This window comes from Pelodiscus sinensis, chromosome 1 (assembly GCF_052426305.1).
Source record: "Pelodiscus sinensis isolate ZL-2025 chromosome 1, ASM5242630v1, whole genome shotgun sequence".
In the NCBI taxonomy this organism is placed as follows: domain Eukaryota; kingdom Metazoa; phylum Chordata; order Testudines; family Trionychidae; genus Pelodiscus; species Pelodiscus sinensis.
In genome coordinates this window covers 5,473,518-5,496,088 of record NC_143052.1, presented here as the reverse complement: position 1 = coordinate 5,496,088, position 22,571 = coordinate 5,473,518, and the positions used below count along the sequence as shown (strand labels likewise).

Below are 22,571 nucleotides of genomic sequence, written 5' to 3'. Positions count from 1 at the left end.
TGCTAACTCACTCCTCACACTGTCACATTCACCAAGCATCAATAGTATCCTAGTCTCACAATCCAGTAGAAATTTCACCTCCCACTTTCCAGTATATTTCAAGGACATGAACCATTCTACCACTTGGAGATCATATCTACCAATCCACCCCCCTCAGAAATCTTCCTCTGTTCTCTCATCACACCCTGACTTCCTTCAATAAAGGAGAGGATTAAATATTCTGTTCCCTTCTGGTGACCTGTCTCTTGTTCTCTCTTCTTTCACGCAAATCCCAAATCATTTCCCATCTAATTGTTTCTAATATAGGAGAGACAAGAAAAATTACAGTTGCAGGTACAGGCAGTCCCCGAGTTACGCGGATCCGACTTATGTCGGTTCCGTACTTACGAACGGGGCTTTTCTCGCCCCGGAGGACGCGGGCGGCAGGACCGCCCAGATGCGCTGCCGTCCCGCCGTCCACGTCCTCCGGGGCGAGAAAAGCTGCTCCGCGTCTCCCTGGTCTGCTGGGGGAGGCCCCCCAGCAGACCAGGGAGACGCGGAGCAAAGCCACGGAGGACGCGGGCGGCGGGACCGCGGCGCGTCTGGGCAGTCCCGCCGCCCGCGTCTCCCTGGTCTGCTGGGGAGGGGGGGGGGGGGCGGCGCAGCTAGTGCACCTCCCTCCCCCCCAGCAGACCAGGCTTTTCTTGCCGACGCCTGGGATACAGCAGCTGGGGCGCTGCCGGGTTGGTCCCGCAGCGCCGCTCCTCGGCGCTACTGGACCAACCCGGCAGCACCCCAGCTGCTCTGCCCCAGGCGTCCCCAAGTCAGCCGCTGCTGAAACTGATCAGCGGCTGACTCCAGGAAGCCCGAGGCAGAGTTGCTCTGCCCCAGGCTTCCTGGAATCAGCCGCTGATCAGTTTCAGCAGCGGCTGACTTGGGGACACCTGGGGTAGAGCAGCTGGGGTGCTGCCGGGTTGGTCCCCACAGGGCTGAGGTGCAGTGCTGCGGGGACCTACCCGGCAGCGCCCCAGCTGCTCTGTCCCAGGCGTCCAGATTCAGCCGCTGTTGAAACTGATCAGCGGCTGATTCCAGGAAGCCCAGGGCAGAGCAACTCTGCCTCGGGCCTCCTGGAGTCAGCCGCTGGTCAGTTTCAGCAGCGGCTGAATTTGGACGCCAGTTCCGACTTACATACAAATTCAACTTAAGAACAAACCTACAGTCCCTATCTTGTACGTAACCCGGGGACTGCCTGAATGTGAGAAAATATATGCTTAGTAGAAGCCAATACCGTAATTTATGGTATAGCAGAGCTTACACTTCAATTTCATGGTTGTGTGTTCTGCCACTGTGCCTATCCTTAGTCCTACAGCGTGACAAAGGAAACATACACTGATCTCCTTCCCCTTCAAAATATCTTAGCCAACAAATCTTGCAGCAATAAGGTATTTCCTGACCATTCCAGCAGCAGAGGTTACAAAGGGTACACTCCTTGACTGACCTGAAACAGCAGGTGCCAGCTCCCTCGGTGTGCAGTTTGGAAGATGAATGATTGCAGAGGCAGCTTCGTAAATAACCATCTCATGTTTATTTCGCAGACAGCTCTCAATGAAATCAAACAGCGGGCTTTCGTGCCTGCCAATGAAACAGATTAGATGCAATTTCAAACAGCGGCATTGTTTATTTCATAGGAATAGGATGAACTATGCATACACAAGCTCTGCTGTGAAGCTACATGGATCTCTCATTTAGGGACAAATATGTAACCAGATTTATTTTTTAAGATGAAATAATAAATTACAGTATTGACTCTGTTAGAACATAGCTTCGTAATTTAGGACTATGACATGTTTCCCAACTAGTAATAGGAGACTAAAATCCCTGGATGCCCAATAGCACACTAAAATTATGGTTCTATTAGCTAGTCTGTTAATTGCTGAATATTTGCAGATACCCATGTATCTCTTCTGACTTGTTAAAGATTACAATAAATATACTCGTGTTTCTCTTCTAAATGTACATCACACATCCAGTTAGCCACAAGTGTTCACTGGTAAAGAATTTAATATTCAGTGTGTAAAGTCTTAAACAGCATAACCTTTTTTCTATTGGAATGGGAAATCAGAGATGGAAAGAAACCTCTGATCAACCAGTCCATTGCTCTGCCATGACAGACGGATTATTGCTTTTTTTTTTTATTGCTGTCTAGTCTTGTTTTAAGTGTTCCAAATAGCAGTCTCCCCAATTCTGTGGGAGACTCTTCCACAACAAAAAAGTACAAGGTCAGGAAGCTCTTTTTTGAAATTCAGTCTAATGAATCCTTTTACTAACTGCGCTCCCTTGGATCACTCCAAACTGTTTCTCAATTCTTACTGTTTACACATCACCATATTTTTAGATGGATGATTTTCTTCTTAGAGCCAAATGATACAGTTCTATGTTATTTTATATATTTTTATATATATATATATATATATATATATATATATATACACACACACACACACACACACACACACACACACACACACACAGCTGCTTACCCCTCTTCCGACTCTTTCAGGAGCCGGCTGGCAATTCGGATCAGCATGCAATACGCAAACTGAGATTTTAGTCCAGATTTGGTAAATTTATTCAGCATCTTGGAAACTGCAAGACGATCGTTCTTCCTGAGGTGGTAAAGCAGCCCCAATGCATGGTACTACAAAATCAGAGGGAAAATACGGTATATAGATAAGGAGAGTCCCTAAGAAAACTTAACATCTAAATGCATGTTCCCTTAGGAAGGATTTGACATCACATATTCTGAGTGCCAGAAGTAACCAGACCAGTTATTTCCTAAGAGTACCTTGTTATCGTGATATGAAAACAAGTCACTCAAATGATTAGAACTATAGTTTCAGCTGTTTCCAACATTCTTATCCTTAAGGATCATGTGGGACCAGGTATTAGAGGGGAAAAGAGCTATAAAACCAACCTGTCCACTACCCTGATAGGGCTTGCTACTGGAACATCAAATGTACCAACTTACAAAACTAGGCAGCATAGAAATAACATGTGCATTTCCAGTGCACCTTCCACTGGAAGGGCTCCCGACTGCTTTACAACCACCAAATAATCCTGCAAACACCCTTATGGCAGCAAAGTATTATCCCCATTTTAGAGCATGCTCCTAAAGTAGAATTGTTTTATTTTACCTGCTAGTTACTGCCCAAGCTTCTTTCCCACAGCGGATTAATTTATATCAAGGCTTACTAAATAGCAGTATCTGGAAAGCCACAATTTCAAAGTTGTATGTTTATGTGTTTGGGCAAAGATCTAAATGTCAACTGTTGTCTGCTCAATTATGCCTTAAACCTTCAAAGATTATTTTTACATTTCTTAACTCTCTGATAGCCATTTAAAAACTGTTTCTATACAAACCCTTCTCTCCGAAAGGCTAGACCAACCTTCTTTGATCTGCAACCCCGCGCCGAGGGGCCCCCAATTACCAGGCCAAGCTCCCAGCTGGCCAGATATAGGTGTCATGTCACAGGGACCGCCAACTGCTGGGCCCAGCCACTGGCCGGCCGGATCTAAGCGCCATGCAGGTGCCAATGGCTGGGCCCAGCCTCTGGCCGGATCTAAGCGCCACAACCCCATGGGAAGACATCTGTGACCCCCATGGGGGTCATAACCCATGGGTTGCACACCACTGGCCTAGACAAAAGGATCTTTCCAGTAGCACAGGAAATTTTCACTGTCAAAAAAGAAGAGACTTAGGGATTTTTTGATTTGCGCTGTTGGGCTCAACCCCTCAGGATGTCTCAAATTCAAAACAAAATTCCTATCTGGACGAGTCATTAATTCAGTAAAATAGCATCCTAGGGGCACCAGAGAAAAATTAGTGGGGAACAGGTAGCGGGATGTAGAAAACTGCACACATAATTAAAAAGCTAACATAGGAAGTACGGAGAAACTGCGTATAGTTTTTGTATACTCATGTTTTGCTTCTTGTTATTTCAGCATTACTCTATAGTGAAGTTAAGCTCTGAAAGACAGACTCCATGGACTTATTTAAAAAATTACAAGAAAACCAAAAGTACGATATAGCATGTTTATAGCACTTCAGGACGCACCCAGCCTTATGCTCCAAAACATACCTGCACCATGATGTTGTCACTGGAAGCTGCTTCTTGGGCTTCATTGATCCACCGTTTGACCACATCATAACTTATCTTCTTCATGTGCTGGGGATAAAACAAAGAACATTACAAATTAACCAACCACATTGGCTTTTACTAGCAGCTTTTTATTAAAAATAATGTATTGGTAAGTTTTAAAGAACAATTTCTAGCATAAACCATGATTTGTCTATTTAGGACTCTGCTCCAAGCCACTGAGACGGAGACAGGTTCCCCTGTTTGTATTTTGAATTCTGGTAAAGGTTGACACTTGTACATGAAAGCAACTTTGAATTAGGGGGTTTTATTAATGTTGGAATAAGAAAGGAGAAAGCAGTAAAAGTATCTATCACCCTACCCCTTTAGCCCCATAAAAAGCATTAATACTGGCTGCAAATGCAATTTTTTGTTCTAATTTTCAAGGCTCTGCACAGCTCTATTCCCACCTATCCTGTGCACCATACTCATCCTCACCCCCTTTGCTCTACTGATTATGCCAGCCTTACAGCCCCAAATATCCTCCTCCTACTGCCTTCCTTCCACTGCAGGGACTGCTGCACTGGGCTGAGAGGAGTACCATGGGAGCCAGATAGGGCCACTGCTTCTCCCCAGCACACAGAAATGTACAGTGAGACCCGCCACATTCTGGGGGTATGTCTAGACTACATGCCTCTGCCAACAAAGGCATGTAAATTAGACTACCCAACATAGTCAATGAAGTGGGGATTTAAATATCCCCCGCTTCATTAAAATAAAAATGGCTGCCGCATTGTGCCAGCTCAGCTGATTGTTGGCACAACACAGCAGTGGAGACGCAGATCGGTCGACAGGGAATGCCTTTGTCCACCGCTCCGGTTAACCTCATTTCACGAGGCATACTGGAGCGGTCAACAAAGGCTTCCCTTGTCGACTGCGCCACATCTAGACTGCCGTGCTGTGCTGGATCAGCTGATTGTCAGCACAGCATGGTGGCCATTTTTATTTTAATGAAGCGGGGATTATTTAAATTGACTATGTCGAGTAAACTACTTTACATGGCTCCGTCGACGGAGCCAGGTAGTCTAGACGCACCCTGGGGCAATAATACCCAGAGATGCTTCCCCTCCTACCCAGATGAGTTGCCGAGAGGAACCAACCAGAAACTCTAGCTGACAGAAGCAGCCAAAGCAGGGACCTTTGGACCTCTGCACATTCAAAGAACTCTACAGTTTTGAGTGGCCTTTCTTTACCCCATGCTAACTGGCTGTTTGTGCCAATCTTCTCCCTACCTCAGTGTCTTCACCTCAACTTCACTTAATATCTGCCCCCTCCTATCTTTTTCTCTGTCCCCTGATCCACCTTCCCTTCTGCTTTCTTTCCATTTACTTGAATGCCTCCTAAGAAAAATTACCTACAGAAAAAATGGTGAAATTAACATAATACAAGAGCTAGGTAGCAGGTTTAAAACAAGCAAAAGGAAGTACTTCTTCACACGACGCACAGCCAACCTGTGGAACTCCTTGCCAGAGGATGTTGTGAAGTCCAAGACTATTATAGGGTACAAAAAAGAGCTAGATAAATTCAGGTAGGACAGGGTCCATCAATGGCTGTTAGCCAGGATGGATAGGAATGATGTCCATAGCCTCAATTTGCCAGTCTGGAAATGGATGATAGGGGATGGATCATTTGATGATTACCTGTTCTGTTCATTCCATGTGGGGCACCTGGCATTGGGCACTGTTGGAAAACAGGATATTGGGCTAGATGGACCTTTGGCCGGACTCTGTATGGCAATTCTTATGACATTTGCTGCTATCCCATTGTTCACTCTGCTGGTGTGTTCTACCCCTTCCTTCTCACCACATCTATCCTGTCTATTTAGACTGTATGCTCTTTGGGGCAGGGATCATTTCCCACTCCGTATTGGTACAGTACCTCACACAATGGGGCGCTGGGTTTGGGTAGCCCTTAGGAATTCCATAGTAAATGTGTTAAATACAAAATATGAGTCAGGCACTCACACTCATTTTCTCCCTGCACTTACAAAACACTAATCCATGCCAAGCACTTTCATCCACCCAGCACTGCTTAAGAGGAGGAGAAAGTGAGATTAAAATAAAAATATGAATCAAATTCCTTCCTGCTGGGCTCCCCGGGCATCTTGTCCTCTCTCTGTGCCTCGGACTGTAGTCATGAGGGCAGAGACCATTGGTGCTTGTACAGTACCAAGCACGGTTGCTGATACTTAAACAGTAACAGAATTGATAAACATTTCTTATTTACACAGAAGCACGGGTGGGCACGGCACTTGAAAATATGCAGGGAGACCAGGTCCCTACCCAGAGGGCCTAATGCTCTATGTGAAACCAAAATAACTATTAAGGTATGGAATAGGACTCTAGGCCAAGGGGAAGTAGACGACTGCACTGTAGGCCAAGGGGAAGTAGTTAGTGCTAAGGAAGGAAGTTTGAGGAGAGGGAAGTTGTTTGGGCCATGGGAAGTCAAAGGCAGAAAGCCCAAGGTAGAAGACAGGACTGGAGAAGGAACAATAGCTAAGACGTAGGCAGGGCACATAGGATCAACAACCCTTCCCCTATTATAACTAGATTTACATAGTAGTATTTCTGCACTTACTAAGGAAGACACCAGAGCGGAACTTGATACGCTGGGGACTTTATCCACAATGGCCTGCTTCATGTACCTCTCAATAGCCTGCAACATTGTACCCTATGAAAGGAAAAGAAAAGCAACCTGTGATGTTCGCTTCTGGAAGCAGGATGTGACCAACACATGACTTAATGTAATTCTAGAGAGAGACACAAAAAATATGCATAATATTTGCATATATTTATATAAGGGTACAGAACATGCACCTTGACAATGGCACCTTCAGACTGATTTAATGACATTACAGTCAATCCTTGCAACATGCACCTCTATGAGGTAGTCAGCAGTGTACACTTGCTCCCTAGAAGTTAAGTGGCTTGACCAAAGCAATAGAGCAAAACAGTGTTGGAGCTAGAATTAAAACTCCAAAATTCTTGCCTCTTAATCCCATATTCACTCTGCTAGCCAAGATGCTTTGCTGTGGAGTTAGAGTAGTTTTGGCACATCTTTTAGTGGGGCAAAATTAGATCTAAGTCTAAGTCTGGTGACAGAGGCATGTAGATTAGGCTACCCGGCATAGGGAAATGAAGCCGCGATTTAAATAATCGCGGATTCATTTAAATTTAAATGGCTGCTGCACTCTGCCAACCAGATGATGATCAGGTGTTTGTCGGCAGACCGGGGCAGTCTAAATGTGCCGCGGTTGAAAAAGAAGCTTTTGTCGACCGGTGCAGGTAAACCTGGTTTCACGAGGCATACCTGTGCCAGTCGACAAAGGCTTCCTTGTCGACTGCGGCGCGTTTAGACTGCCTCGGTCTGCCGACAAACACCTGATTATCATCTGGTTGGCAGAGTGCAGCAGCCATTTAAATTTAAATGAAGCCACGATTATTTAAATCGCGGCTTCGTTTCCCTATACCAGGTAGCCTAATCTACATGCCTCTGTCGCCAGAGGCAAATAGTCTAGACATATCCTAATTTGTTAAAAACACTTCCATCCATCCAGAAAGGCAGCTCTTAATTGCCAGAGGGCATTCTGCAAAGAGATGTTTTTCTTCTCCAAATCTTCCCAAACTGATTTTCTTCCTTGCTCATGGGAGTTTTCTGTACTTACATCAGTGATTCTGCAGAGTGCTCTAATGGCTGGGCCTCGGTAGACATCTTCCTTCCCAGTCATGTCTTTGGTCAAACTAGAATAATTAAAGCCAACTATTAATATCATTGCTATTTATATGATGGTATCATATGTCTTATAAAAATTACAGCCTATATTTTTTTACAAGCCATTGTTCAAGTTATTACCATGCAACTGCCAAGATCCACTATTAGCTAGAAAGCACCTGTGAGTCATTTGGAACTTATTAACATTTGGTGCTATAAAGTACAAGTACACAAAACCACAATACAGAACCTAAATAAAAAGATTCCATTACCATATGCTTAGGGCTTGAAAACTTTGGACAAAATTGGCTGTCTTATTATATTCCTGTTTCCTCTGGTGCCAAGTATTTTGACACTAAAAATAACACACTTAATGCCTAGTTTGTTAGTGCCAAAGCTACCAGTTTTATCTGGGACCCGGCTCTTACATTAGTGACAGTAACAAAGATTCTGTGGCCAGAATCTGACAGTTCTATTGATATAACCCAGATCAGTTTCCCAGAACAGCACTGCATTGTCTCTGCAGGGTGAACAGAAAGGTATACACACATTTAACAGCTATGACAGGGAGAAGATATGCTTAGCAAGAAATCATTTGGTGGCTTTATTTATTTTTCTATCTACGACCACAGCTTAAAGGGAAGTTAATGGCTCACTTTGCAGATCTGATAATCTACCCAATTTCACAGAGCATGTTTAATTTCCCTTGCTGCCTACTTTACATAGATCAGGGAGCCGATCTTGTGAAAAATGCAGCAGCTGCAGTAACAATACAGTACCATTTAATTATTTGTTTAGAAACCTGTAGTTGGATGCCTCTAATACCTGCTGGTGACAATGATGACATCCTCAGAAATGTTGGCCATCTCTTTGATTGTAAGGTAGCACATTCTTCTTAAGGTTTGCTGTGGGAGTTTATCACAAAAGCATTAAGAGTTGCTTACTTAAAAGCAATATTTAAATCTAATCACTATAGACACATCTCCTCGACCTTCCACCATTACATAAGCCTTAAAATGTCACTAACCACTCTAGCAACTTTCCTAGAAAGCTACCTCTGCAGAGATTAGACACATATAGGCTGCACACTTCTGCTAACAGGGTCCCACCGTGTGTCATGTTACTGCCCAAATCCATAGAATAATTTGACTAGTATATGTTTGTCCACACTGGTGAGGTACACTAGTCTAGAACCTTGTTAATAACAGTGTGATTAATAAATAGTTATTCTGTATATTTTTTTATCCCAGCCCAGAATTTTTGTGAAACTTGATAGGACAAAGCTGGACCACATGGGGAGGGTCTTGGATGAGGGCCCTAATATCGAAAACCCTTCTAGCTGAAGCAATGGCCACCAGGACGGTCAAGTTCCAGAACAAGTACAAATGAGAACAGGTTGCCAAAGGCTCAAGTGGGGGAACCATTACCCATGACAGCACCAGGTTAAAATCCCAAGGTGGAATTGGTCATACCTGGGAGTCTAGCCTGTCCAGTTCTTCGAGAAAACAACAATTACAAAGATGAACTGATTCACGGTTCGGTGAAACACCAAAATAGCAGCTAGGTGGACACTAATCGAGGACACCAACATCCCTGCTGCTTCAGGTGCAGCAATTAATTCAGAACTAATGGTACTGATGACTATGTGGTCAAGACATCTTTCTGCAATGACCAGCTGGAGAATCTTTGCCACTTTGCCAGGTATGTACCTCTAGTGGATGGCTTTCTACTCCATAAAAGGACTTCTTGAACTGGTCCAGAGCATACTAGCTCTGTGAGGGTCAGCCAGGCTGTGAGGTGAAGGTACTTGAGTTTTGGGTGATGTAGGGGGCTGGAGTTCTGGGATATCAGGTCTGGAACCCAAGGGTACGTCTACACCGCAGGGCAAAAGTTGAATTAAGCTACATCAATTGCGAGGCTGAAGTTGAAATAGTTTAACTCTGTTTTTGGCACTGTATAAACAGCAGGAAGTCAAAGGTAGAACACTCTTCGACTTCCCTTACTCCTCATGAAATGAGGGTTATAAGAGTCGGAGTAAGGGAAGTCTTGACATTATTTCGAAATAATGGCTTGTTGTGTAGACGTACCCTGAGGTAGCTAAACGGGTGTTTCCACTGACAGATTCATGAGCACAGTGCTGCCGTGGCCAGGCTGGGGCTATCAGGAGGTGAGAGGAATGGGTGGAAATGCGTGGAACATGTGAGATCCATCCAAGGCAAGAAGAAAGCTATTACAGTTCCTAGTCTATGGCTGAGGAAGAAGCAGAATTCGAGACCGAGAAGGAATAGTTTGTCCTGGAAAAATGTTTGAGTCTCCTTTTTGCCATCAGCTACAGGGATGCCAGGGTCTGCCTGCCACAGCATCTTGATGGGATCCACAATGACATCATTCAAGGGCAGTGCCATTCTTGCGGGGCCCATTGCTGCCAATATCCACAAGAAATTGGGAGGATTTTTGAATTTCCTCCACCTGGAGCCCCAGTTTTGGAGCTACTCTTCCTAGAAACTCTTGAGGTTATGCCCCCTCAGGAGGGTTATAAAACACATCAGTTCCCATGACCGCCTCATCGGACAAAGAGGAGTAGGATGCTTGGACCAGAACTGGGCCTTGCTCTTTGCATTCAGCAATGTCTGGCTCCTACGGCGCAGTTTCCTGATACACTGCGCTGACCTTGGTACTGGAGCCTGGATCATGTTCCTGAGAGGTGGCCTGGGCTCCCAAGCCACTGAACAGCACCTCCTGGAAAGGGGCTTCGGTCATTTTGGGAACATCAAGGGGTTGCAGAAAGACCACTGCACAGGAAACTGCTACTGACCTGGTGGCCACACCAATGATGGGACCCCTGAGCTCAGCTGCACAGACTTTACCCAGCTGTGCAGCTGAGCCCAGGGGTCCCATCGCAGGTGTGGCCACCAGGTCAGTAGAAGCTCTTTTGTGAGATGCAAGACTTCACCTCCGAGACCCTCTCCAAGGATCCCTCCATAGGTCTTGGTGGAGCAGTGCACACACCTACATTGGAATGGACAGCAGTAAGAACTCAAAAAAGTGTCAGATATTAAATATCTACATACATCTTAGCTAAAATTTTAACCCAAAGCTTTGAGGATCTTCTGAACCTTTTGTTTTTAGCAGGTTTACCTATGAGCACAAATCCCTTCTAAGGAATGCTGGAGCGCTAGACTGTAAACAACACGGTCTTAATTTTGACAAGCAAGAAACGAAGGGCCATATTGTACTTTCCAATTGAACTGAGGTATATGAACTCCCCACAATTTCTGCTAATATCAGAGGGCTCACAAAGATCACACTTTAGAATGCAGCCAACAGCATGCAAAACGTTTTTCTATTAACACAGAGACTTACATCATTAGACTGAAATAATCTGGTCATTGCAAAGAATGCTTCTGTGGCTTCTGTAGTACCAAAATGTTCACCCTAAGGATAACATGCAAGCCATAGATGTTAGAGACCAATCAAACTTAAACCTCCAGTACTTTTCTATTTTTCTCTCCCTCTCTCTCATCTATACCCACTTAGTTCTTCGGACTCCATCCTCTGTCTCTGAATCTTTCTCTTTTAAAAATATCTTTTCCACATCTTAGAAACACTCCCTTTATCCCCTGGAATTTCTTAGAGCGTAACACAACATAATTATATTTTATGTTTATTTCAACAAAGTGGCAGGAACAGTGTTTGTTAAGTAATCCGTGCTCCCTCTGATACCTTTTCAGTCACTAGGGTTCTAGGTTTCAGTTTAAGTTTGTGTCATGAAAGAGTCTCTCAGTATTTCCCCAACTCTAAACCTATGCTAATTGAGATACACCAGAACACATTGGGCCGTGTAATCCCCAGTGGTCAAACCTCATTATTAAATATTGACTCACTTAGGCCATATTTCTTGCACTCAGACTTTTAGGCTACGTCTACACTGCACCGTAGTTCAAAATAAGATATGCAATTTAAGCTACGCTAACTGCATATCTTTTTTTGAAATAGCTTATTTCATAATTTGGCACTGTCTACACAGCACCAAATTTTGAAATAACATGCTATTCTGAAACATCCTTTACTCCCTGTGGAATGAAGTTTACAGGGATGTCGGAATAGCGAGCCCATTATATTTTGAAATAACAGGCTTGCTATGAAGACACAGGATAGTTATTTTGGGATACAGACATAGCCTTAGATATCCAAGCCAAACATGATTCCTGTTCTCTACACAGGCAAAGAAAGAACCATGTGATGGTAATTACCCAACCACTTTATCATTCATACTCTTGTTTACAAAACATAGGTAATTCTACAGACGGAAGAGGCTGGTTCTGGCTAACACAGTGTCATGTAAACAGGGCATAAATGGAATGCAGCTCCAGAAGTCTTTCATAAAAAGTCTTAAAACCTTCTGTCAGCTACATCTCATCTCCACCAAGGCAAGCTGAAAATCAAAAATAAGTCTAGCATTACATAAGAGATTCAACTTCTGCTGACTTTCTGTTCAATTTCAAGCTGCCCGCTAGGCTGACGGCAAAGAATAAAAGTTATTTTGCTATCCTTAAAGTACAATAATCCTAAGCATGTGTGTTTGGATCAGGAGGATTCACGTACCTGGTTCAGTAAGTAAAGGATCTTGGTGAGTATATGCAGACATCTTCGTGGATTTATGGGGGTCTCATTAAAAATACGAGCCTGCAGAGACAGCAGAAATATTGCTTACCATAAAACACTTAGCTGAAAAATGCATTCAGTTTTAACCTGATGGCTGTGAAATTATTTGAACCAGGGACTAGGTCTCGGGTTTCTGTGTCCTAATCACATAGCCAGTCAGTGGTAAAGTTTGGACATTTCTATTAATATTGGATGTCCTTGGGTTGCGTATGTGCATGTGTCAGTTTAGTTAGATTTTAAATGTTTCCTTCCCAGCATCTGCACCCAAACACTGCAGCATTGTGTTAGGGTAAGAGAACCTGACAGTGATATTAACTAGTGTGTTTTCACATTTATAGCTCTTCGCATCCAAACGTTTCACAGACTATAAACCTATAACTGCTCCGACATTCTGCTAGCCACTTCGAGGGTGCACAGATATAGCCTGGCAAAGAACTACTGAAAAGCATGCTGCATAACAGGGACACCAAAAATCAGCCTCTTCAGTATGGGCCACTGGATCTTTAATAGCCATGCAGATTAAGCAAGTCCTTTGTCTTCCTGGGCCTGCGCTGAAAGAGCTCCACACAGTAAGCTGCATGTGCACTCATTTATTTTATCTACCCTGGAAAGATTAGTTGACCATACAATAATTTTAACCACGAGCTTCATGAAGTCCAGACATTCCAAACCTGTTTCTTAGGTCACTACAGCATTTAGCCCAATGCTACAGCAACTTAAAAATCACAGAATCGCAGAACACTAGAACTGGAAGAGACCTAGAGAGGTCATTGGGTCCAGTCCTCTGCCCTCACAGCAGGACCAAGCACCATCTAGATCATCCCTGATAGATGTCTGTCTAAGCTGCTCTTAAATATTTCCAGTGATGGAGATTCCACAACCTCCCTGGGCAATTTATTCCAGTGTTGAACCACCCTGACAGGCAGGAAGTTTTTCCTAAAGCCCAACCTAATCCTCTCTTGCTGCAATTTAAGCCCATTGCTTCTTGTCCTATCCTCAGAGGCTAAGGAGAACAATTTTTCTTCCTCCTCGTGACACCCTTTTAGATACCTGAAAACCACTATCATGTCCCCTCTCAGTCGACTCTTTTCTAAACTAAACAAGCCCAATTCTTTCACTTTTCCTTCATAGGTCATGTTTTCGAGACCTTTAATAATTGTTGTTGTTGTTGTTCTCTGGACCTTCTCCAATTTCTCCACATCTTTCTTGAAATGTGGTCCCCAGAACTGGAAACAATACTCCAACCGAGGCCTAACCAGCGCAGAGTAGAGAGGAAGAATGACTTCTTGTGTCTTGCTCGCAACACTTCTGTTAATGCATCCAGAATCATGTTTGCTTTTTTTGCAACAGTATCACACTGTTGACTCATAGTGATCCACTATGACCCCTAGATCCCTTTCTGCAGTACTCCCGCCTAGAGAGTCACTTCTCATTCTGTATGTGTGAACTTACATAATAGGTTTTCTGTTCATACCTCTTGAAGGACAGCACTCTTCTCCAAATGTTGGAAGGGATTGGAGCCACTACCTAAATAACAAAACAAATCATGGAGGGTTACCCCTGTACACTTAGGTCTATGTACCACTGGTTAGAAGCCATGGAACTGAAAAAATAGAATGTCAACTGTTACACTTCTACATAGTGAGAGAGCTTGCGGAACAAGGCATCAAGTGAGGATCTGATATAACCAGCATCTAGGTTAGTTTTAGGTGCTGCATGTTTATAGTACCAAAAAACAAACAAAAACCCAACAATTTCAAACCCAACTGTTTGAAGGATATGTCTACACAGCCCCTTGGCCAGAGCCCAGTAAGCCAGACTCAACTGGCAGGGGCCAGCTGTAGGTGTCTTACTGCAGCCTACACATATCCCTGGTGTCAATAGCAGCAGGTAATTGACAAGACTTTTGACAGTTTCACTTCTGCATAAGGGCTGAGGATGTGGGTTTTGCCCACGAAAGCTCATGATATTATATATATTTTGTTAGTCTCTAAGGTGCTACAGGACCACCTGCCATTTAAGTGTTTTAAAGTTACAAACTAAGACAGCTATCCCTCAGAAGTAAAATTGGTTAGTCTTATTAGTTCTACTCCTTTGTCCCTCTGAACTTTGCCAAGAAACAACAGCAGCAAGGGAGCTGTGTCTGCAGAATTAAGAGGTGACAGTTCCCTGTTGGAAGATTATTTTCAGAATTACAAGGTCTCAAAGAATTTGCTAAATATAAAATGTAAATTCTGAAAAGACTCCTTGCTTAACTCCTGCAGCCACTCATAAAAGCTTCCCATTCATGAGAAGATTTTTTTGCCCCCGAACACTAGCATATAGTTATCTACATGTCTACTAGGCCATAAAGAAGTTGACACCTTCAAGGATTGGCGTAGCAAACCATCATGCTAATGAGCGGAGAACATAATACTTTAATTAAATTTTATTAGACCCACTTCAGTTGGTGAGATAAGAGCTTTTGTGGCTCAAAAACAAGATGAAACAGATGCCACACTGAGGCCAGATCAACACTAAATGAGGAAGGTTGAATTAAGATACACAATTCCAGCTACATTAATTATGTAGATGGAGTTGATGTACTCTATGCTCCCATTGGCTTCCCTTATTCCTCACAAGGAGCAGGAATACTGTTGACAGGGGGACCCTCTGAGTTTGATTTACCAGACCCATTAAATCAAACTCCAGAAGATCAATTGCAACAGTGTTGATCTTCTCTGTAGTAAAGATGTGGCCTCAGAATACCTTACCTGATGAAAAGCTCCATGTGGCTCAAAAACTTGTCTCTCTCACCAACAGAAGTGGTTCCAATAAAAGAGCATGTCCTTCTTGTCTCCATAATATCCCGGGACCAACACAGCTGCCTACTTGCCCCACAGAAGTGACACCACACCAAAAATGTGACAATAGCTTTATCTGGAACACTGAATGTGCTTTTAAATTCATTATGAAAGAAACTGAACTGTGCTGTTCCCCCAGCCCAACACGCTGGGGTGGGCGCGTGCATAGGCCACGCTAGATCTGACCATTGGTCCATCGAGCCCCGCACCGGTGTTCCCTGTAAGCGGCTTGTGCGGCAGCTCAGGAGAGTCCAGTGCCTCCCCGCTGGCTGGCAGAGCGGCCCATGGCTAGGTCTGTGTTTCCACTGATGGTGCACGGGCGCAGGTAAAATTATTCCACACATTGGATGGAAAACGGCAGGCACATTACCCAGCCTCCCACCCCCAACAGTCACCAGAGGAAGGGCGCAGAACAGGGCCACGGATGAAGCCTCCCTCCTGCTGCCAGGCCTGAAGCCCAGCTGCCTCCACCGGGCAGCCCAGAAACAGACTGAACCAGCTCCCACTGCTCCCGCCCACAGCCAGAGGGGCAGGGTCACCCCGCAGCCAAGCCCCCCAGGAGCAGTCAGGGCTGTGCCCCCCACAACAGTGCAGAGCGGGGGGGGGGACTGGGTAGAAACACCCCCCCCACGCCCTTACGTGTAGTCCAGCCCCCCCCCCGAACCAACGGGTCGGCCCCTTGGCCCCCCCCTCACAGAACCGACTGGTCCGGCCCCTTGGCCCCCCCCCTCACAGAACCGACTGGTCCGGCCCCTCCCCCCCTCGCCCCCCCCCCTCACAGAACCGACTGGTCCGGCCCCTTCGCCCCCCCCCCCCTCCCAGAACCGACTGGTCCGGCCCCTTCGCCCCCCCCCCCCAGAACCGACTGGTCCGGCCCCTTCGCCCCCCCCCTCCCAGAACCGACTGGTCCGGCCCCTTCGCCCCCCCCCCCCCCCTCCCAGAACCGACTGGTCCGGCCCCTTCGCCCCCCCCCCCCTCCCAGAACCGACTGGTCCGGCCCCTTCGCCCCTCCCCCCCCCTCCCAGAACCGACTGGTCCGGCCCCTTCGCCCCCCCCCTCACAGAACCGACTGGTCCGGCCCCCTCGCCCCCCCCCCCCCTCACAGAACCGACTGGTCCGGCCCCCTCGGCCCCTCCCCCCTTCGCCCCCCCCCCACAGAACCGACTGGTCCGGCCCCTTCGCCCCCCCCCCCCCCCCCCACAGAACCGACTGGTCCGGCCCCCCCCCCCCCCCTGGTCCGGCCCCCCCCCCCCCTCACAGAACCCACTGGTCCGGCCCCTTCCGCCCCCCCCCCCCCTCAGAACCGACTGGTCCGGCCCCTTCGCCCCCCCCCCCCCCACAGAACCCACTGGTCCGGCCCCTTCGCCCCCCCCTCCCAGAACCGACTGGTCCGGCCCCCTCGCCCCCCCCTCCCAGAACCGACTGGTCCGGCCCCCTCGCCCCCCCCCACAGAACCGACTGGTCCGGCCCCCTCGCCCCCCCCCCTCCCAGAACCGACTGGTCCGGCCCCCTCGCCCCCCCCTCCCAGAACCGACTGGTCCGGCCCCTTCGCCCCCCCCTCCCAGAACCGACTGGTCCGGCCCCCTCGCCCCTCCCCCCCACAGAACCGACTGGTCCGGCCCCCTCGCCCCTCCCCCCCACAGAACCGACTGGTCCGGCCCCCTCGCCCCTCCCCCCTCCAAGCGGGGGCGGCAGGCGGGCCGGGCTCTGCCTGGCGGGCCTGCCCGGAGCGGGAAGGGGCGGAGACCCCGCCCGGGCCGCGCCCCTCCCCCCCGTACCGGTCTCCTCGTCCTTCTTGTCGAACTTCTTAATCATCTCGGGGCCGCTCGCTTCCCTCAGAGCCGCCGCAGCCGGGAAAGAGCGCCCGCCGGAAGTCCCGCCCCAAACCCGGCAGCGCACCCTACGATTGGCCCGCCGGCCCGCCATTCACCAGGAAGCCACGCCCCCCCCTCGGCCTGCCCCGGCTTGACGCCGTGTTCCACGCCCCCTTCCAGCCTAGCCGCGGCCTTCCACATCCGGGACACGCCCCCTTGGCTCTCCGGGTGGGAGCGGCTCCCATTTAAAGGGACAGCGCCCCTGGCTGGGAGCAGCGTCTCCTCTCCCGATTCGCTTCCGCGCCACGTGCGTTTGAATAGGCTCTGCACCGTTAGGAGCAGGAGTGTAACCAGAAGTTTAGGTGACACAAAAGACAGGACTACGGAATATTCATTATCCCCAAGATAATCATTATCTAAGATAATTAGATTGTTTATTGTTTTGATTATTTGATTATTTATTGTTAATCTAATTATCTTATAAATATCTTACAATAAATAATCAAATAATCAAAACAATAAAGAATCTAATTATCTTACCCATTACAAAGATACCGTCCCCATTTATCACCTCTAATATCATTAGCTCACAGACATTTACCTGCCCCCCCATCCCCCTTCTGTTCTGAAATGTGATTTGTCCTTTTCATATGTGTTCATTTTTTTTAATTGTATCCTTTGGTATATATGGTTGTGACAATTTTCTTTCACTATTTGATCTGAGGAAGTGGGTCTGACCCACGAAAGCTCGTCACCTAATAAACCATCTTGTTAGTCTTTAAAGTGCTACATGGTCCTGTATTTTGTTTCAGCTACACCAGACTAACACGGCTACATTTCTATCATGATAAGTTTAGGAAACGTCACAGTAATTATAAAATAGTGTCCATTGTTTCTAAGATGAATGGCTGCAGAATGAATGCTGAGTCTTGGGGATAATGAATATTCCGTAGTCCTGGGTGGGAGGCGTCGCAAAGGGTAGAGCCTCTGAAACCATCACTTGCTCCTTTGCACACAGCTGTACACGTGCTGGTCACTTGACAGAGCATGCCCTCCATGTGGTCTTCCCAGCACCGCTCCCTCCCTATCCCGCCCCTTCACTGGACTGCTCACGTGGGAAAGGGTCAGCACGACTGGTCTGTTCTACACATAAAACTGTGCTCAATCTAGCTCTGTTGGTCAGGGTTGTGAAAAATGTCACTGCCTTTGCAACATCTTGTAACCACCACCACGTGGATTTGAACCTGGGCCTCTGGAGTTTAGTAGAGGAGCCTCTACCTTTTGAGCTAAAAATCTAGCTACCTCTCAAGCCATACTGTAGAGCAGTGGTCTCCAACCTTTTTACACCCAAGATCACTTTTTAAATCTCTGCCCCTTCCTTGAAGCCCCTCCCCTTCTTTGAAGCCCCGCCCTCTCTATTCTCCTCCTGTCCATCACTTGCTATCCCCAGCCCTTACTTACACACTCTGATAAACAGTTTATTTTTAAATTATGCGATACATACAATTAAAATCACATACTATTAAAATCACGTGTTTATAGTTTTGAAATAAATGGTCTGTTTTTTATTCATGCTTTTTAAATCTAAAATGAAGCATTTATAATTATACATTTTGTGGGGACGGAGTACTGTGGCTGGGAGCAGGGGAGAGGGAACAGGGTGCTGGGAGGGCAGAGGACAGGATTCTGCAGCAGGGGACAGAGTGCCAGTGGGGACAGAGTTCGGGGAGTGGGGACGGGAGTGGGGACAGAGTTCGGGGAGTGGAGACGCGAATGGGGACAGAATTTGGGGAGTGGAGACGCGAATGGGGACAGAATTCGGGGAGTGGGGACGCGAATGGGGACAGAATTCGGGGAGTGGAGACGCGAATGGGGACAGAATTCGGGGAGTGGGGACGCGAATGGGGACAGAATTCAGGGAGTGGGGACAGTTCTGTAGCTGGGGACAGAATTCGGGGAGTGGGGACAGGAATGGGGACAGCATTCTGTAGTTGAGGACAGGGGAGTGGGGACAGGGGAGTGGGATGCCAGTGGAGGCAGAGAGTCTCCTGCATTTCCCTCCTCCCAGCATTCCCCCCCTCCGGAAACCAGCGTGTGCCTGCCCCGGGGCCAACCCCCCCCCAGAGAAGCCCTGCGCGTGCACCTGCCCAGGACGCCAATCCCCCCACCCGCGCAAGGAAGCCCCGCATGTGCGCGCCTGCCCCAGGGCCAAACCCCCCCGTGCAGGAAAGCCTCGTGCGCACCTGCCCAGAGGGCCGACCCCCCCACCCGCGCAGGGAAGCCCCGCGTGCGCACGCCTGCCCCGGGGCAAACTCCCCCCTCCACGCAGGGAAGCCCCGCGGGTGCTTGTCCCGGCGCCAACCCCCTCCCCGCGCCGGGAAGCCCCGGGGCCAAACCCCAGCGCGCCAGAAGCCGACACTACCTCCGTCTTCTCTGGAGGTAAGTAGTGGCGCTTCTGGGGGGTGGGAGGGAAATGGGGGCGGGGCTTACAGGACGCCTCGTGAGCGACTGGTTGAGGCCTCGAGATCGACCAGTAGCTCGCGAGAGACCGGTTGGTGACCACGGCTGTAGAGGTCTCTTATGCTTATCTGTTGCTGTGGTCTAGGTGCCACTGCATGAGATGGTGAACCACACTAATGCTTTGTCTTCACTGTGAGTTCTTCCGGCAGAAACTATGTTAATGAGGGTCTGATTAGCATAAGTCATAATCTCATTTGCATATTTTCTGCCCATCCATTTTTGCGCTACGAGCTTTTGCGCAAAAATAAGCAGTGTGGACGTTTTCTTTTTGCGCAAAAACCCTTTTTTGCGCAAGTTCCTTATGCCTCAAAAAAGAAGGTATACCGATCTTGTCCCAGCAGATCGGAGCTTCTTCTAAGCAGTATCTAGTCGGGCCATGCATGTGCAGCAGGTGTCTCACGCGGCCGGCAGTTTGACAGTCGAGCGCTGCCCGACCCTCTCCCCTCAGTTCCTCATCTACCGCAGAGAATCATAGAATCATAGAATACTAGGAATGGAAGGGACCTCGAAAGGTCATCGAGTCCAGTCCCCTGCCCTCATGGCTGGACCAAATACTGTCTAGACCATCCCTGATAGACATTTATCTAACCTACTCTTAAATATCTCCAGAGATGGGAATTCCACAACCTCCCTGGGCAATTTATTCCAGTGTTTGACCACCCTGACAGTTAGGAACTTTTTCCTAATGTCCAACCTAAACCTCCCTTGCTGCAGTTTAAGCCCATTGTTTCTTGTCCTATCCTCAGAGGCCAAGATGAACAAGTTTTCTCCCTCCTCCTTATGACACCCTTTTAGATACCTGAAAACGGCCATCATGTCCCCCCTCAATCTTCTCTTTTCTAAACTAAACAAACCCAATTCTTACAGCCTTCCTTCATAGGTCATGTTCTCTAGACATTTAAATTCTTGTTGCTCTTCTCTGGACCCTCTCCAATTTCTCCACATCTTTCTTGAAATGCGGTGTCCAGAACTGGACACAATACTCCAACTGAAGCCTAACCAGCGCAGAGTAGAGCGGAAGAATGACTTCTCGTGTCTTCCTCACAACACACCTGTTAATACATCCCAGAATCATGTTTGCTTTTTTTGCACACTGCTGACTCATATTCAGCTTGTGGTCCACTACACCCCTAGATCCCTTTCTGCTGTACTGCTTCCTAGACAGTCACTTCCCATTTTGTATGTGTGAAACTGATTGTTCCTTCCTAAGTGGAGCACTTTGCATTTGTCTTTATTAAACTTCATCCTGTTTACCTCAGACCATTTCTCCAATTTGTCCAGATCATTTTGAATTATGACCCTATCCTCCAGAGCAGTCACAACCCCTCCCAGCTTGGTATCATCTGCAAACTTAATAAGCGTACTTTCTATGCCAATATCGAAATCGTTGATGAAGATATTGAACAGAGCCGGTCCCAAAACAGAGCCCTGTGGAACCCCACTAGTTATACCTTTCCAGCAGGATTGTGAACCATTAATAACTACTCTCTGAGTACAGTTATCCAGCCAGTTATGCACTCACCTTATAGTAGCCCCATCTAAGTTGTATTTGCCTAAATCATTGATAAAAACATCATGCAAGACCATATCAAACGCCTTACTAAAGTCTAGGTATACCACATCCACCGCTTCTCCCTTATCCACAAGACTCGTTATCCTATCAAAGAAAGCTATCAGATTGGTTTGACATGATTTGTTCTTTACAAATCCATGCTGGCTGTTCCCTTTCACCTTGCCACCTCCCAAGTGTTTACAGATGATTTCCTTACTTACTTGCTCCATTATCTTCTCTAGCACAGAAGTTAAACTAACTGGTCTGTAGTTTGCTGGGTTGTTCTTATTTCCCTTTTTATAAATGGGCACTATATTTGACCTTTTCCAGTAGTCTGGAATCTCTCCTGTCTCCCATGATTTTCCAAAGATGATAGCTAGAGGCTCAGATACCTCCTCTTTCAGCTCCTTGTGTATTCTAGGATGCATTTCATCAGGCCCTGGTGACTTGCAGGCATTTAACTTTTCTAGGTGATTTTTCACTTGTTCTTTTTTTATTTTATCTTCTAAACCTCCCCCCTTCCCACTAGCATTCACTATGTTGGGCGTTCCTTCAAACTTCTCGGTGAAGACCGAAACAAAGAAGTCATTAAGCATCTCTGCCATTTCCAAATTTCCTGTTACTGCTTCTCCCTCCTCACTGACCAATAGGGCTCCCCTGTCCTTGGTCTTCCTCTTGCTTCTAATGTATTTATAAAAAGTCGTCTTGTTTCCCTTTATTCCCGTAGCTAGTCTGAGCTCATTTTGTGCCTTTGCCTTTCTAATCTTGCCCCTGCATTCCCGTGTTGTTTGCTTATATTCATCCTTTGTAATTTGTCCTACTTTCCATTTTTTATATGACTCCTTTTTTATTTTTAGATCATGCAAGATCTCGTGGTTAAGCCAAGCCAGTCTTTTGCCATATTTTCTATCTTTCCGACGCTGCGGAACAGCTTTCTTTTGGGCCCTTAACAATGTCCCTTTGAAAAACTGCCAACTCTCCTCAGTTGTTTTCCCCCTCAGTCTTGATTCTTATGGGACCTTACCTATCAGCTTACTGAGCTTACCAAAATCCACCTTCCTGAAATCCATTGTCAGAGATGATGTACTCTGAGTAGCGATGAAGAAGGGAGGGTCGTGGAGCACCCACAGGGACACACACCTCGAAGAACAGACGTTACTGCACCGGGTGAGTAACTCTCTTTTCTTTTTTGGGTGATGTCCCTGTTGGTGCTCCACGTATGGTGACTACCAAGCAGTGTCCTGTGCGGTTGGTGGGACTCGGAGTTACGGTTTAATGGCCGCAGACAGAA

The 22,571-nt window shown here is 47.0% G+C and overlaps 1 protein-coding gene across 1 annotated transcript in view; it reads right to left on the bottom strand.

Annotated features, from left to right (window-relative positions):
- COPG2 (coat protein complex I subunit gamma 2) overlaps positions 1-17,322 on the bottom strand; it is a 39,834-nt gene extending 22,512 nt beyond the window's left edge. The window contains exons 1-10 of the mRNA XM_075925202.2: positions 17,173-17,322; positions 14,026-14,078; positions 12,492-12,572; positions 11,250-11,321; positions 8,712-8,791; positions 7,840-7,915; positions 6,753-6,845; positions 4,119-4,205; positions 2,520-2,677; positions 1,478-1,611 (exon numbers count right to left, since the gene is read on the bottom strand). Coding sequence (XP_075781317.2) covers positions 1,478-1,611; positions 2,520-2,677; positions 4,119-4,205; positions 6,753-6,845; positions 7,840-7,915; positions 8,712-8,791; positions 11,250-11,321; positions 12,492-12,572; positions 14,026-14,078; positions 17,173-17,320 — 982 coding nt within the window. The 5' untranslated portion in view covers positions 17,321-17,322. The remainder of the gene's footprint in view (positions 1-1,477; positions 1,612-2,519; positions 2,678-4,118; positions 4,206-6,752; positions 6,846-7,839; positions 7,916-8,711; positions 8,792-11,249; positions 11,322-12,491; positions 12,573-14,025; positions 14,079-17,172) is intronic.
- Positions 17,323-22,571: the final 5,249 nt, after the last annotated feature.